The sequence below is a fragment of the Pseudophryne corroboree genome, chromosome 6 (assembly GCF_028390025.1).
Source record: "Pseudophryne corroboree isolate aPseCor3 chromosome 6, aPseCor3.hap2, whole genome shotgun sequence".
In the NCBI taxonomy this organism is placed as follows: Eukaryota; Metazoa; Chordata; class Amphibia; order Anura; family Myobatrachidae; genus Pseudophryne; species Pseudophryne corroboree.
In genome coordinates this window covers 387,824,840-387,842,745 of record NC_086449.1, presented here as the reverse complement: position 1 = coordinate 387,842,745, position 17,906 = coordinate 387,824,840, and the positions used below count along the sequence as shown (strand labels likewise).

Below are 17,906 nucleotides of genomic sequence, written 5' to 3'. Positions count from 1 at the left end.
TGCATTGTATTCATTAGTACACTCACCTGAATATGTGCTGTTGTCTTCAGATGTCCTGACCCGGCAGCTCTGCTAAAGTGTACAATGTATTTAGAATTAATATCTGAAAATGCAAAGCTTTGGTTTTAGTGGTTCTTTCATCAATGATGCCATTTTGGTAGCTGGGATCCGGACTATTAGTTGACATACATTAGGTCTACCCCATATGGTCAGCATGGACACAAGATCGACGCTGTAAAAGTTTAGCACATTCAAAAGGTTGACTGGTTCATATGGTCGACAGGACAATGGTTAGCCCACATATGGTTGACACATGTTTGTGTTTTTCATCTTTTGTGAATTTTTCCTTCCTTGACTATCCATGACACAAATCAGAACCTTTATTACCCTTGTGGCGAGCAGAGTAGAGCGAGCTACCGTGCCTGAAGCGTGACGAGCAAACGCGTTTCAACCATTGGTGGTCCCAGATGCCAAAACTATCCACACTAACCTCAAAAATGCAAAAATAAAACCCCATTAGTGCCCTTTTTTGTGTTGACCTTTTGTCCATGTTGACCTAATAACTGTAGCCCTATGGCATGTAGATCTTCTTTGCCACACCCAAGTTGGCTAGTCTGATGAAACGTTGGTTAGGTTTATGGAGCACTGTTTTAGTTGGGCATTTGGATGGTTGGAGGAAAGTTGGTCTGGTGTATGGCCAGCTTTAGTTATTTGACATGGGTCTGAACTTAAAGCTTTTGCCTGGCATCTTTCCAGATATGCCAATGAAAAATATTAATCACCCATTGAAATTAAGAATGCAATTTAGTGCTCCAACTTTATACAACACGTACAGCAAATATTAAAATTAACATAGTAAACCTGTAATGGAATTCATATTCGAATGCACTTTAGTGCAGAGAACATACGTGGTGATGATATACGTAATACCGTGCTATAAAGAGTAGTACAGACAATGGTCTCTAGTTGATTCTGTGCGGGTTGAATTGCATCGGGAATTAGCGCCCGGTGCTATTCAATTCAGCGTGCTGTCATGTTGGGGAAGGCCAGTTCTCGCAGACTAAACAGGGTGTTTTGTCACGAGAACCGGCATTCTCCTTGTAAAGTGCCCTGTGCAATGCTGTTTCTGCCGCGCTAAGGGCAGAAATCAAGTTTAAGGGGGATATCCAAATATCCTCTGGTGTGAGCAAATATAACCAGTGGGTGGGAGGGTAGATGAAGAGAATATTTTAATTAAGCTGAAGGGGTGTTAAATTTATAATGAATAAAAAAATACCAGGGTATTGGGAAGGGGGGTATTTCTAAAAGTTTTTTTTTTTTTTTTTGCTACTAAGGAACTATTAGAATTTGAGACCAGTGGGGGATCTATTGCCAAAGGGGGATGGGGGTGAACAACACCCCCTAGAAATATTATTATATAGTTTTTCAACAATGTCTGGGAAAAGCATAAGGCTCACTATACTTGTTATCATTTGACGCAAATGTTTTTTCTTTTTCTTTATTGTGAGAGGATGTTGTGATCTGTGACAGGACTTAGACCTTTTTACTCCCAAGCGCTATGTCCCTATTGAGGTAAAATAAAAGCTAGTGTTAAACCATGAAATGAGAGGTTTTCTTTGTATATATTGCTGAACTGTTGGCCTGTGTGCTTTGGCTAATGCCCAATCTGTGAAGTCGGGCTTTGTTAAAATTCATCATGCGTATTTATGCTGCACGCACATCAAAGCTTACCAATTTGGAATACATTATGTTCTAGTTGCTTAGTTACTGATTCATAAAATCTTTTCACCCCGAAGAGGTATAACTTGTTTTGGAGACCAAATAAGACCATACTTCAGTTATTTTGGGACACCAAATCTTGATTGGGCATTCTTTTTTTTCCATGTTAGTCATTTGCTTTGATGGATTTAAAAACAAAACCGAAATAACCCTGTTGAAGAGTTGGCCTTACTACACATACTCCATTTAGTCACCTAAGTATCTGTCAGTATTGTAGCTTTTTTCAATTCAATTGACAATGTAGGATTTTTATAGGGCAAGATCAGAGCCGGCCCTAGGTATAAGCAAACTAGGCAATTGCCTAGGGCATCTGATATGCCTAGGGGCACAAGTAGCTTCTGCTGATTAAAATGATATGCAGCATGACTATCTTCTGTGTGTAGCATTTCGTATGCAGATACAGCCACAGTGACACACAGTATATAGGCATTCCGCATATAATTTTAATCAGGAGAAGCTGCTTGTGCATCCTAGCCAAATAGCAATGCAAATAAGATGCATTTTCATCAAAAACAGGCACCCAACGTTAGCAGAGCTACCAGTTGACTCGCGCCAGGCATCTCCTGCTGCATGGTGTAAGATTTATGTATCCAAGCAGGGGCAGAGGACACAGTGTTAGCGGCCGTGTGAGTGCTGTGTGTGTGAGTGTGTTGGTTGTGCAATAGTGTTCAGCATATGTGTAATGGTCATTATGCAGTTCATATGTATAATGCATTAATAATGTGCAGCAAATGTGTATAGAAAGGGCACTACTGTGTGGTCTAATGTGAATAAAGAGCAATATGGTATGATGTAATGTGAATAAGGAGCAATATAGTGTGGTGTAATGAGAATAAAGAGCAATATGGTGTAGTGTAATGTGAATAAGGAGCAATTCAGTGTGATGTTATGTGAATGAGGGGCACTACTGTGAGGAGTAACGTATATAAGGTAAAGTGGTACTACGGTGTGATGTAATGTGAATGAGGGACACTATTGCTTGATAAATTGTGAACAAAGTTGCAGTACTGTGTGGCATAATTTGAATTGTGGGTACTATTGTATTGCCATGCCCCTTCCCAGTAAGAACACATACCTTTTTGGACTGTGCGCCGAATGTGCACACTGTTCTTATTTAAATTACCGGGGGTAGGAAAACCAAAATAAGGACTGGTATAGGTGAGGGGCGATGGTGCTGGGAAAGGGGTGCAGGGTCAGAGGTGGAACTAGCGTTGGTGCTAGGGGGCACCAGCCAAAATCTTGCCTAGGGCATCATATTGGGTAGGGCCGGCTCTGGGCAAGATGCTGATCAGAGAAGGGCACTTTTTCATTGTGAAGGGCACATTTTTTTTTTGTGATGCGTTGCTAGAGATTCAATAAGTAGTTAACATGTGTGCTGTGCATTGCATGCAAAGTTTTTTTTTTTTTTTTTTACACATATGTGCATATAGGGGAGACTAAAATTTGTTTTCTCCCTGGGAGCAATTTAGTTGGGCACGCATGAGTAAGGGGGTGGGGGGGCCCATTTCAGCTTGCAGCCTCCTGAGGTGCAAGCTGGATGTGCGAAAACAGCAAGGTTTGGGTGCTGATACAGGAGCCCATTAAACTTTAGACTGATTTATGCGCTTTGCATGTGCACCCAATGGGGAGGATCAATTGAATAGCTCTGGTGGGCGCTGAGTATGTTTAAACGCACACAAAACAATTGAATTCCTCCCATAGTGTATTATATACCCCCACATATATACAATACATTTATGGAGCCCCCCCCCCATATAAGACATTATTCACAGCTCACAATTTCGTACATTTGTAGCATGTAATAACTGCATATATGTGACTACATAACATAGGCCTGCTTAAATTAGGACAGCGTTTGACGGATTTTTCTAAAATGTAAGAGTCGGCTTAAAAGTTTAGGAGCCAGATCATCATCCCCAACCAAAATGTATGAAAACTTCTATAGACCACATGCAACTTAAAAGCCCAAGTGACCCAGCCCCATACCCATCTCTTGCACCCAATTTATAATTTTGGCAGCAATTCAATTGTTCTGCCGTTTGTGCACCCAGTGGCACTGTAGGACACATTTTTTTTTTCTCACCTCATGGGGTGCTAGAAATAAAAATGTGTGTTAACTGGGCACTTTGTCTGTTTGGGCGCGACATGCGCGATGTGCATGGATGCTGAAACACAATTGAATGGTGATGGTTGTTTGAGCGTCTAAAAAGTCCTGTCTAGACAGGATTTTTAGACTCCCAAAACAATTAGAAATGCCCCCAAATCATAATATGCCACACAATAGTGCCAGTTCTGAAAATGTCTAGAATACTTGGTGTATGCAGTTTAGTAGTAGACCAAATTAAATGTAAATATAAATGCCATGATTTATTGACTCTTCAATTTTCAACTATAAATACTCAAAACAGCATAGTAAAATATAAGTATCGCAATTAATTATAAATAAGCCCTATATACATGGTCACATTTTTTTCCAAGGGAACACTATACTGACAGCTCTGTACATCACCCATAGTAACACATACTCACTACATCACGCAGAGTAAACAAACGGACTCTGCTCCCAGTCATCCCACACTCTGTCCCCATCATGATGACTGAAAGTGCTGCAGATACTGTCCTTAGGGCCCATATATTGGGCTGGAGCAACCCACAATAATCTTTCCTGTAGCCACATACTCCCTGATCCCATCAGCTGCCCGGCCATTACCGGTAGGTAGGACGGCATGCATCCAGCTGCTCATTTACTGCTGCAATAACCCGCTCCTCCATCCCCAACAAGTGTCACTGCGGCAGTGCTCGGACATCAGCAGAGCAGGAACTGTATTCTCGCTCAGCAGCAGCATTCAGTCACAGCTGGAGTTCAACATGGTGGAGGAGTGCAGCATCTAGATGTAGTAGGGAGGGAGCAGTCACACTGAGATCAGCGGTAGTTCGGCTAGGCACCAGGACGCATTCATAAGGGCAGGGCACATTTTTAAAGTTTCAAATTGGGAAGGGGCAGCGCTCACTACAACAGCCTAGCAGGAACGCTAACAATGTATGTAAAACCTGTGCAATCTTCAGTGTATGCTTTTCATTCTTCCAAAAAGATGCAGCACCCACCTGATCCTCTACTATACCTCCTGTGTAGCACAGTGGAACAATTCACTAGCTCACTGTCAATTTTTTTTTTAGAAATATTTTAGTTGACAAACCCAATGATCAGTCTTCACGGTGGTCATCAGAGAGCAACTATCCTCCTCAGGTAAATATCATGACTCTATGAAGAGCAATCTTTGTTTTATAGTGCTAAATGTGATCAATTAATTAAAAAACTATAGCTATGTTATAGATAATAAATAGTGTGCTGCTAAGCGACTGTAATATGCATTTGAATAATACGCTCATAGAGGAGAAAGTGTATATTTACCAACAGATTTGTTTCATTGCTCTGTAATATGTTCTCATTGCATAGTATCTCATATTGAAAGTGGAGAGGCCAGCCATTGTCCAAAGCATCACATTTGGAAAATATGAGAAGACACACGTCTGTAATTTGAAGAAGTTCAAGGTCTTTGGTGGAATGAATGAAGAGAACATGACAGAGCTTTTATCTAGGTAAACCAGAAAATATCCCATTGAACTCCTGGCATGAATAATATTTGTAGAAAAAAATATTAAAGTAATAAAGAAATAAGCAGGTACTTTTTTGTTTTGTATATGATGAGAAAAAAAAATGCAGGCGCTCAAGTGATTGCCCAATAGTGTTGTCTTTTTGGAAAGACTTAAACTCTATTTTGTTCCAAACTTTAATGGCTCACAGCCAGGGTTGGAAAAAACCCAGTTTAAAAAAAAACCCACTTTCTCTTACGTCCTAGAGGATGCTGGGGACTCCATAAGGACCATGGGGTATAGACGGGCTCCGCAGGAGATAGGGCACCTAAAAAGAACTTTGACTATGGGTGTGCACTGGCTCCTCCCTCTATGCCCCTCCTCCAGACCTCATTTAGATCTTGTGCCCAGAGGAGAATGGGTGCACTGCAGAGAGCTCTCCAGAGTTTTCTGTGGAAAAATAATTTTGTTAGGTTTTTTATTTTCAGGGAGTCCTGTTGGCAACAGGCTCCCTGCATCGTGGGACCGAGGAGAGAGAAGCAGAGCTGGCTTGTCAAGTTGGGCATTACTTCTAAGGCTACTGGACACCATTGGCTCCAGAGGGAGTCGGAACACAGGTCTCACCCGGGGTTCGTCCCGGAGCCGCGCCGCCACCGTCCTCCTCACAGATGCCGAAGATGGAAGCCGGATAGAGAAGGCAGAAGACATCAGATCTTCATGAGCGCCATTGCGCGCGCACGCACACACACACACACACACACACACACACACACACACACACACACACACACACACATACACACACACACACACACCAGCACTGTAGGGTGCAGGGGGGGATTTTGGCACAAATACAGTTGGATTAGACTGCGGAGGCAGTAAATCTATGATCCCCCGCCATTTTATTGAAAAATCACTGGGACCGAAGCCCTCAGCACTAACCAGCGCCATTTTCTCCACAGAAGCTGCATGAGGAAAACGCTGACTCCCTGGTCTCTCCCCTGCTGAACTCGCAGGCTGGAAAAAAGAGAGGGGGGCACATTAGCGACGCAGTGAGTGGGAATTGGCATATTATATATAAAAAAGCGCTATCTGGACATATTTTTCCAGTGTTTTTAAGCGCTGGTGTGTGCTGGCATACTCTTTCTCTGTCCCTCCTTAGGACCTGGTTGGGGTGTTGTCCCCTTTATAGGTTAATCCCTGTGTGTGTGGGGTGTCGGTACGTGTGTGTCGACATGTCTGAGGCGGAAGGCTTCTCCAAGGAGGAGGTGGAGCAAATGAGTGGTGTGTCCCCGTCGGTTGTGCCGACTCCAGATTGGATGGACATGTGGCATATGTTGAATGCAAGTGTGGCATCTTTACATAAAAGGCTTGATAAGGCTGATTTAGGGGGGACATCAGCGGGTCAATCCGCAGATTGGACCGACTCACAGGGCCCGTCGGGGTCTCAAGAGTCCCTTAACACAAGACACTACTACCGTCACGGATTCTGATTCCAGTGTCGACTATGACGAAGTAAAATTGCACCCTAGGGTGACTAAAACCATTCAGTGTATGATTGTGGCAATAAGGGATGTGTTGCATATTGTGGATGAACCCTTGGTCCCCCACACAAGGGTATTTAAGGAAAAGAAACAGATTATTAACTTTCCCACATCTCATGAATTAAATGAATTCTTTGGAAAAGCTTGGGAGACTCCGGATAAGAGACCGCAGATCCCCAAAAGAATTTATATGGCATACCCTTTCCCTAAGCAGGACAGGGAGATTTGGGAATCACCCCCCACTGTGGACAAGGCCCTTACGCACTAGTCCAAGAAAGTGGCGCTATTGTCTCCTGACACAGCAGCCCTTAAGGACCCTGCAGATCGCAGGCAAGAAACTACCTTAAAGTTTATTTATTCTCATACGGGTGCTGTGCTAAGAACGACAATTGCGTCGGCATGGGTGTGTAGCGCAATTGCAGCTTGGACAGATGAGCTGACAGATCAATTTGATAATATGGATAAGGATACTATATTCCTAACTCTAGCCCATATTAAAGACGCAGTCTTATTTATGAGGGATGCTCAAAGAGACATTGGATTGCTAGCTTCTAGGGCCAATGCCATGTCTGTCTCAGCGAGAAGATCCTTATGGACTCTCCAATGGATGGGTGATGCGGATTCCAAGAAACATATGGAAGTACTACCCTATAAGGGTGATGTATTGTTTGGGGATGGGCTGACGGACCTGGTTTCCACAGCTACAGCAGGTAAATCAATTTTTTTTACCATATATTCCCCAACAGCAAAAGAAAGTAACACCCTGTCAGATGCAGTCCTTTCGGTCGCACAAGTCCAAAAGAGGTCGGGGATCCTCTTTCCTCGCCAGAGGTAAGGGCAGAGGCAAGAGAACACCTGCTTCGGCAGGTGCCCAGGAACAAAAGTACTCCCCGGCTGCTCCAAAACCCAGAGCATGACGCTGGGGCTCCCCTGAGGGAGTCCGCACCGGTGGGGGCACGTCTTCGACTTTTCAGTCAGGCCTGGGTCAGTTCGGACCTGAATCCCTGGGTGTTGGAAATAGTTTCCCAGGGTTACAAATTGGAATTCGAGGAGGTGCCCCCGCGCCGATTTTTCAAATCGGCCCTACCAGCTTCCACATCGGAAAGGGATGTAGTGTTAGCTGCAATTCAAACGCTGTGTATACAGCAAGTGATAATCTAGGTTCCCCTGCACCAGCAGGGAAGAGGTTACTACTCAACCCTATTTTTGGTCCCGAAACCGGACGGTTCGGTCAGACCTATTTTGAATTTGAAATCCCTAAACCTGTACATAAGAAAATTCAAATTCAAAATGGAATCTCTCAGAGCGATAATAGCCAACATGGAGGAGGGGGAGTTTATGGTGTCTCTGGACATAAAGGATGCGTACCTTCATGTCCCCATATATGCCCCCCATCAGAAATACCTGAGATTCGCTGTACAGGTTTGTCATTACCAATTTAAGACGTTGCCGTTTGAACTCTCCACGGCCCCGAGGATTTTCACCAAGATAATGTCGGAAATGATGGTGGTCCTACGCAAGCATGGAGTCACAATTATCCCATACTTGGACGATCTCCTGATAAAAGCAAGATCAAGGGAGAAATTGCTGAACAGTGTGGCGCTCTCGTTGAGAGTGCTCCAGCAACACGGTTGGATTCTAAATATACCGAAGTCACAGTTGATTCCGAGAACTCGACTACCGTTCCTAGATATGATACTGGATACGGAACAAATGAAGGTCTTCCTCCCAATAGAGAAAGCCCAAGACAAATAGAACATGGTCAGAGACCTGCTAAAACCGAAAAGGGTGTCAGTTCACCAATGCACTCGAGTTGTGGGGAAAATGGTGGCGGCCTACGAGGCCATTCCTTTCGGAAGGTTCCATGCAAGGACTTTTCAATGGGACCTTCTGGACAAGTGGTCCGGGTCCCATCTGTACTTACATTGGAAAATTACTCTGTCCCCAGGGACCAGAGTGTCCCTCCTGTGGTGGTTGCAAAGTGCTCACCTCCTGGAGGGTCGCAGGTTCGGAATTCAGGATTGGATCCTGCTTACCACGGACGCGAGCCTCCGAGGATGGGGAGCGGTCACACAGGGAATACATTTTCAGGGTCTTTGGTCAGACCAGGAGTCCTGTCTACACATCAATGTGTTGGAACTCAGGGCCATTTACAACGGCCTTCGACAAGCGGAGAGTTTTCTTCGAAACATACCGGTTCTGATTCAATCAGACAATGTTACAGCAGTGGCTCATGTGAACCGCCAAGGCGGGACAAAAAGCAGAGTCGCTATGGCGGAAGCCACAAGGATCCTTCGCTGGGCGGAAAATCATGTAAGCGCTCTGTCAGCTGTCTTCATTCCGGGAGTGGACAACTGGGAAGCAGACTTCTTCAGCAGACACGATCTCCATCCAGGAGAGTGGGAACTTCATCAAGAAGTCTTTGCAGACGTAACACGTCTTTGGGGAACCCCTCAAATAGACATGATGGCGTCACGCCTTAACAAAAAACTTCAGAGGTACTGCGCCAGGTCTCGGGACCCTCGGGCAATAGCAGTGGACTCTCTGGTAACACCGTGGGTGTTCAAATCGGTCTACGTGTTTCCTCCTATTCCTCTTATCACAAAAGTGTTGAGGATTATAAGACGAAGAAGAGTACGAACGATACTCGTTGTCCCAGACTGGCCTCGAAGGGCCTGGTACTCGGATCTACAAGAGATGCTCACAGGAGATCCCTGGCCTCTTCCTCTGAGGGAAGACCTGTTGCACCAGGGGCCCTGTGTATTTCAGGACTTACCGCGGTTACGTTTGACGGCATGTCGGTTGAACGCCGAATCCTAGCGAAAAAGGGGATTCCGGAAGAGGTCATCCCTACTTTAATAAAGGCTAGGAAGGAGGTGACGATAAAACATTATCACCGTATCTGGCGAAAGTATGTGTCTTGGTGTGAGATCAAGAATGCACCTACGGAAGATTTTCATCTGGGTCGTCTTCTCCACTTCCTACAGACAGGAGTGGATATGGGCTTGAAATTAGGCTCTGTTAAGGTACAGATTTCGGCCTTCTCGATTTTCTTTCAGAAGGAATTGGCTTCTCTTCCAGAAGTCCAGACGTTTGTAAAGGGAGTGCTGCACATCCCAGCCCCCTTTTGTGCCTCCGGTGGCACCATGGGACCTGAACGTGGTGTTGCAGTTCCTAAAATCACACTGGTTTGAACCGCTTAACAAGGTTGAGTTGAAATTTCTTACCTGGAAGGTAGTCATATTGTTGGCCTTAGCATCAGCAAGGCGAGTGTCAGAATTGGCGGCTTTGTCACACAAGAGCCCCTACTTGATTTTTCATGTGGATCGAGCTGAATTTAGGACACGTCCGCAATTTTTGCCTAAAGTGGTTTCTTCGTTCCATATGAATCAACCTATTGGGGTGCCTGTGGCTACAAGTGACCTGGAGGATTCCAGATCCCTGGACGTAGTCAGGGCCTTAAAAATGTATGTAGCCAGGATGGCTAGAATTAGGAAAACAGAGGCTCTGTTTGTCCTGTATGCGGCCAATAAGATTGGCGTCCTGCTTCGAAGCAGACTATTGCTCGCTGGATCGGTAATACGATTCAGCAGGCTCACTCTACGGCTGGATTGCCGGTACCAAATTCGGTTAAGGCCCATTCCACTAGGAAGGTGGGCTCTTCTTGGGCGGCTGCCCGAGGCGTCTTGGCATTACAACTTTGCCGAGCGGCGACTTGGTCGGGGTCAAACACTTTTGCTAAATACTACAAGTTTGATACCTTGGCTGATGAGGACCTAGCGTTTGCTCAGTCGGTGCTGCAGAGTCATACGCACTCTCCCGCCCGATTGGATGCTTTGGTATAAACCCCATGGTCCTTACGGAGTCCCCAGCATCCTCTAGGACGTAAGAGAAAATAAGATTTTAAACCTACCGGTAAATCTATTTCTCCTAGGCCGTAGAGGATGCTGGGTGCCCGTCCCAGTGCGGAAACTCTGCAAGACTTGTATATAGTTGTTGCTTACATAAGGGTTATGTTACAGTTGACATCCGTCTTGGACCGTTACTGTCGTTTGTTCATACTGTTAACTGGTTATGTATGTTCCAGGTTACATGGTATGATTGGTGTGGGCTGGTATGAATCTTGCCTTTGGATTGCTAAATCCTGCCTTGTATTGTCCATCTCCTCTGGGCACAGTTCTCTAACTGAGGTTTGGAGGAGGGGCATAGAGGGAGGAGCCAGTGCACACCCTTAGTCAAAGTTCTTTTTAGGTGCCCTATCTCCTGCGGAGCCCGTCTATACCCCATGGTCCTTACGGAGTCCCCAGCATCCTCTACGGACTAGGAGAAATAGATTTACCGGTAGGTTTAAAATCTTATTTTTTTTGGTTTAAACATTTTTTTTTTTTTATGCTTTAACGTTTTAATGAAAAGAAGAAAAAAAAATGTAATCCTGTTTGTTATAATAAGAATTTACTCACCGGTAATTCTATTTCTCGTAGTCCGTAGTGGATGCTGGGACTCCGTAAGGACCATGGGGAATAGCGGCTCCGCAGGAGACTGGGCACAACTAAAAGAAAGCTTTAGACTACTGGTGTGCACTGGCTCCTCCCACTATGACCCTTCGCCAGACTTCAGTTAGGATACTGTGCCCGGAAGAGCTGACACAATAAGGAAGGATTTTGAATCCCGGGTAAGACTCATACCAGCCACACCAATCACACCGTATAACTCGTGATACAATACCCAGTTAACAGTATGAGAACAACTGAGCCTCTCAACAGATGGCTCAACAATAACCCTTCAGTTAAACAATAACTATATACAAGTATTGCAGACAATCCGCACTTGGGATGGGCGCCCAGCATCCACTACGGACTACGAGAAATAGAATTACCGGTGAGTAAATTCTTATTTTCTCTGACGTCCTAAGTGGATGCTGGGACTCCGTAAGGACCACGGGGATTATACCAAAGCTCCCAAACGGGCGGGAGAGTGCGGATGACTCTGCAGCACCGAATGAGCAAACTCTAGGTCCTCCTCAGCCAGGGTGTCAAACTTGTAGAATTTAGCAAAAGTGTTCGACCCCGACCAAGTAGCTGCTCGGCAAAGTTGTAGAGCCGAGACCCCTTGGGCAGCCGCCCAAGAAGAGCCCACCTTCCTCGTGGAATGGGCTTTCACTGATTTAGGATGCGGCAGTCCAGCCGCAGAATGTGCAAGCTGAATCGTACTACAGATCCAGCGAGCAATAGTCTGCTTTGAAGCAGGTGCACCCAACTTGTTGGGTGCATACAGGATAAATAGCGAGTCAGTCTTTCTGACTCCAGCTGTCCTGGAAACATACATTTTCAGGGCCCTGACTACGTCCAACAACTTGGAAGCCTCCAAGTCTTTAGTAGCCGCAGGCACCACGATAGGTTGGTTCAGGTGAAAGGCTGATACCACCTTTGGGAGAAATTGGGGACGCGTCCTCAATTCTGCCCTATCCATATGGAAAATCAGATAAGGGCTTTTACATGACAAAGCAGCCAATTCTAATACCCGCCTGGCCGAAGCCAAGGCCAACAACATGACCACTTTCCACGTGAGATACTTAAATTCCACGGTTTTAAGTGGCTCAAACCAATGTGACTTTAGGAAATCCAACACCACGTTGAGATCCCAAGGTGCCACTGGAGGCACAAAAGGGGGCTGGATATGCAGCACTCCCTTAACAAAAGTTTGAACTTCAGGTAGTGAAGCCAGTTCTCTCTGGAAGAAAATCGATAGAGCCGAAATCTGGACCTTAATGGAACCCAATTTTAGGCCCATAGTCACCCCTGATTGTAGGAAGTGCAGGAAACGGCCCAGCTGAAATTCCTCCGTTGGGGCCTTCCTGGCCTCACACCACGCAACATATTTTCGCCATATGCGGTGATAATGGTTTGCGGTTACTTCTTTCCTAGCTTTAATCAGCGTAGGAATGACTTCTTCCGGAATGCCCTTTTCCTTCAGGATCCGGTGTTAAACCGCCATGCCGTCACACGCAGCCGCGGTAAGTCTTGGAACAGACAGGGCCCCTGCTGCAGCAGGTCCTGTCTGAGCGGCAGAGGCCATGGGTCCTCTGACATCATTTCTTGAAGTTCCGGGTACCAAGCTCTTCTTGGCCAATCCGGAACAATGAGTATAGTTCTTACTCCTCTTCTTCTTATTATCCTCAGTACCTTTGGTATGAGAGGAAGAGGAGGGAACACATAAACCGACCGGTACACCCACGGTGTCACTAGAGCGTCCACAGCTATCGCCTGAGGGTCTCTCGACCTGGCGCAATATCTTTCTAGCTTTTTGTTTAGGCGGGACGCCATCATGTCCACCTGTGGCCTTTCCCAACGGTTTACAATCAGTTGGAAGACTTCTGGATGAAGTCCCCACTCTCCCGGGTGGAGGTCGTGCCTGCTGAGGAAGTCTGCTTCCCAGTTGTCCACTCCCGGAATGAACACTGCTGACAGTGCTAACACGTGATTTTCCACCCATCGGAGAATCCTTGTGGCTTCTGCCATCGCCGTCCTTCTTCTCGTGCCGCCCTGTCGGTTTACATGGGGCGACCGCCGTGATGTTGTCTGACTGGATCAGTACCGGCTGGTTTTGAAGCGGGGGTCTTGCCTGACTTAGGGCATTGTAAATGGTCCTCAGTTCCAGAATATTTATGTGCAGGGAAGTCTCCTGACTTGACCATAGTCCTTGGAAGTTTCTTCCCTGTGTGACTGCCCCCCAGCCTCGAAGGCTGGCATCCGTGGTCACCAGGACCCAGTCCTGTATGCCGAATCTGCGGCCCTCTTGAAGATGAGCACTCTGCAGCCACCACAGCAGAGACACCCTGGTCCTTGGAGACAGGGTTATCAGCCGATGCATCTGAAGATGCGATACGGACCACTTGTCCAACAGGTCCCACTGAAAAGTTCTTGCATGGAACATGCCGAATGGAATTGCTTCGTAGGAAGCTACTATCTTTCCCAGGATCCGCGTGCAGTGATGCACAGACACCTGTTTTGGTTTTAGGAGGCCTCTGACTAGAGATGACAGCTCCTTGGCCTTCTCCTCCGGGAGAAACACTTTTTTCTGTTCTGTGTCCAGAACCATCCCCAGGAACAGTAGACGTGTCGTAGGGACCAGCTGTGACTTTGGAATATTTAGAATCCAGCCGTGCTGTTGTAGCACCACCCGAGATAGTGCTACCCCGACCAACAACTGCTCCCTGGACCTCGCCTTTATCAGGAGATCGTCCAAGTACGGGATAAGTAAAACTCCCTTCTTTCGAAGGAGTATCATCATTTCGGCCATTACCTTGGTAAAGACCCTCTGAGCCGTGGATAGACCGAACGGCAACGTCTGGAATTGGTAATGACAATCCTGTACCACAAATCTGATGTACTCCTGGTGAGGATGGTAAATGGGGACATGCAGGTGTAAGCATCCTTGATGTCCAGTGATACCATGTAATCCCCCTCGTCCAGGCTTGCAATAACCGCCCTGAGCGATTCCATCTTGAACTTGAATTTTTTTATATACGTGTTCAAGGATTTCAAATTTAAAATGGGTCTCACCGAACCATGCGGTTTCGGTACCACAAACATTGCGGAATAGTAACCCCGTCCTTGTTGAAGTAGGGGCACCTTTACTATCACCTGCTGGGAATACAGCTTGTGAATTGCCTCTAACACTGCCTCCCTGGCTGAGGGAGTTGTTGGCAAGGCAGATTTGAGGAAACGGCGGGGGGGGAGACGTCTCGAATTCCAGCTTGTACCCCTGAGATACTACTTGAAAGATCCAGGGATCCACCCGTGTGCGTGCCCACTGATTGCTGAAATTTTTGGGACTGGCCCCCACCGTACCTGGCTCCGCCTGTGGAGCCCCAGCGTCATGCTGTGGACTTAGAGGAAGCGGGGGAGGACTTCTGCTCCTGGGAACTGGCTGTATGCTGCAGCTTTTTCCCTCTACCTCTGCCTCTGGGCAGAAAGGACGCGCCTTTAACCCGCTTGCCCTTATTGGTCCGAAAGGACTGTACCTGATAATACGGTGCTTTCTTTGGCTGTGAGGGAACATGGGGTAAAAATGTAGACTTCCCAGCTGTTGCTGTGGAAACGAGGTCCGAGAGACCATCCCCGAACAACTCCTCACCCTTATAAGGCAAAACTTCCATGTGCCTTTTAGAATCTGCATCTCCTGTCCACTGCCAAGTCCATAACCCTCTCCTGGCAGAAATGGACATTGCACTTATTTTAGATGCCAGCCGGCAAATATCCCTCTGTGCATCCCTCATGTATAAGAGTGCGTCTTTAATATGCTCTACGGTTAGCAATATAGTGTACCTGTCTAGGGTATCAATATTTTCCGACAGGGAATCTGACCACGCAGCTGCAGCACTGCACATCCATGCTGAAGCAATAGCTGGTCTCAGTATAACACCTGTGTGTGTATATATAGACTTCAGGATAGCCTCCTGCTTTCTATCAGCAGATTCCTTCAGGGTGGCCGTATCCGGAGACGGTAGTGCCACCTTCTTTGACAAGCGTGTGAGCGCTTTATCCACCCTAGGGGATGTTTCCCAACGTGACCTATCCTCTGGCGGGAAAGGGTTTGCCATTAGTAACCTCTTAGAAATTACCAGTTTCTTATCGGGGGAAGCCCACGCTTCTTCACACACTTCATTTAATTCCTCAGATGGAGGAAAAACAACTGGTAGTTTTTTCTCTCCAAACATAATACCCTTTTTTGTGGTACCCGGGGTAACATCAGAAATATGCAACACATTTTTCATTGCCTCAATCATATAACGTGTGGCCCTATTGGAAGATACATTAGTCTCATCGTCGTCGACACTGGATTCAGTATCCTTGTCGACATCTGTCTGCCATCTGAGGTAGCGGGCGTTTTAGAGCCCCTGATGGCTTTTGAGACGCCTGGGCAGGCACAGGCTGAGAAGCCGGCTGTCCCATATTTGGTATGTCGTCAAACCTTTTATGCAAGGAGTCGACACTGTCGCGTAATTCCTTCCACAGAACCATCCACTCAGGTGTCGACCCCGCAGGGGGTGACATCACATTTATTGGCATTTGCTCCGCCTCCACATAAGCCTCCTCATCAAACATGTCGACACAGCCGTACCGGCACACCGCATACACACAGGGAATGCTCTGACAGAGGACAGGAATCCACAAAGCCCTTTGGGGAGACAGAGAGAGAGTATGCCAGCACACACCAGAGCGCTATATAACACCGGGATCCCACTATAAATGAGTGTTTTTTCCCTTATAGCTGCTTATATTATATATACTGCGCCTAAATTTAGTGCCCCCCCTCTCTTTTTTACCCTTATGTAGCTTGACACTGCAGGGGAGAGCCAGGGAGCGTCCTTCCAGCGGAGTTGTGAGGGAAAAATGGCGCCAGTGTGCTGAGGGAGATAGCCCCGCCCCTTTTCCGGCGGACTTCTCCCGCTTTTTTTGGAATTCTGGCAGGGGTATTTTTACACCTATATAGCCTTCCTGACTATATATGGTGTAGATTTGCCAGCCAAGGTGTATTATATTGCCCTCAGAGCGCCCCCCCCCCCCCCCCCCCCAGCGCCCTGCACCCATCAGTGACCGGAGTGTGAGGTGTGCATGAGGAGCAATGGCGCACAGCTGCAGTGCTGTGCGCTACCTTGTTGAAGACTGAAGTCTTCTGCCGCCGATTTTCCGGAACACTTCTTGCTTCTGGCTCTGTAAGGGGGCCGGCGGCGCTGCTCCAGAACCGAACATCGAGGTTGGGTCCTGTGGTCGATCCCTCTGGAGCTAATGGTGTCCAGTAGCCTAAGAAGCCCAAGCTACCACCAGTTAGGTAGGTTCGCTTCTTCTACCCTTAGTCCCTCGCTGCAGTGAGTCTGTTGCCAGCAGATCTCACTGTAAAATAAAAAACCTAAATATATTTTCTTTCTAGGAGCTCAGGAGAGCCCCTAGTGTGCATCCAGCTCAGCCGGGCACAAGATTCTAAAGGTCCATACACACTTAACGATATAATGAGCGACGTCGCTCATTTTCCCCCTCCTTGAGCGACGTCGCTCATTATATCGTTAAGTGTGTGCGGCCCCGCGGGTCGGCAACGATCGTCGCTGTCGGTAGGGCATGCATGAAGGATGTGGACTGTCATCCACGACCTTCATGCAGGGCTGGCGGGGGCGTGACGTCACTGAGCGATATGAGCGGTCATATCGTTCAGTGCGTACAGGCGGCCGGCCCGGGAGGGGGAAACGTTAGACGATGTCGCTCACAGAGCGACATCGTCTAATGGCCCTCATTCCGAGTTGTTCGCTCGCAAGGCGATTTTAGCAGAGTTACACACGCTAAGCCGCCGCCTACTGGGAGTGAATCTTAGCTTCTTAAAATTGCGAACGATGTATTCGCAATATTGCGATTACAAACTACTTAGCAGTTTCTGAGTAGCTTCAGACTTACTCGGCATCTGCGATCAGTTCACTGCTTGTCGTTCCTGGTTTGACGTCATAAACACACCCAGCGTTCGCCCAGACACTCCTCCGTTTCTCCAGCCACTCCCGCGTTTTTTCCGGAAACGGTCGCGTTTTTATCCACACGCCCATAAAACGCCGTGTTTCCGCCCAGTAACACCCATTTCCTGTCAATCACACTACGATCGCCGGAGCGAAGAAAAAGCCGTGAGTAAAAAAAACTATCTTCATAGCAAAATTACTTGGCGCAGTCGCAGTGCGATCATTGCGCATGCGTACTAAGCAGAAAAACGCTGCGATGCGAAGAAAATTACCGAGCGAACGACTCGGAATGAGGGCCAATGTGTATGGGCCTTAACTGAAGTCTGGAGGAGGGTCATAGTGGGAGGAGCCAGTGCACACCAGTAGTCTAAAGCTTTCTTTTAGTTGTGCCCAGTCTCCTGCGGAGCCGCTATTCCCCATGGTCCTTACGGAGTCCCAGCATCCACTTAGGACGTCAGAGAAAATACTATGAAACATTGCTATGTATT

The 17,906-nt window shown here is 47.0% G+C and overlaps 1 protein-coding gene across 2 annotated transcripts in view; it reads left to right on the top strand.

Annotated features, from left to right (window-relative positions):
- Nucleotides 1-17,906, top strand: part of MKLN1 (muskelin 1) — a 322,757-nt gene that overhangs the window by 49,673 nt on the left and 255,178 nt on the right. Inside the window, exons 2-3 of one of the 2 annotated variants that reach the window (XM_063926768.1) lie at nt 4,957-5,026; nt 5,237-5,379. In XM_063926768.1, coding sequence (XP_063782838.1) covers nt 4,957-5,026; nt 5,237-5,379 — 213 coding nt within the window. The remainder of the gene's footprint in view (nt 1-4,956; nt 5,027-5,236; nt 5,380-17,906) is intronic. The other variant, XM_063926769.1, reaches the window with a different exon arrangement.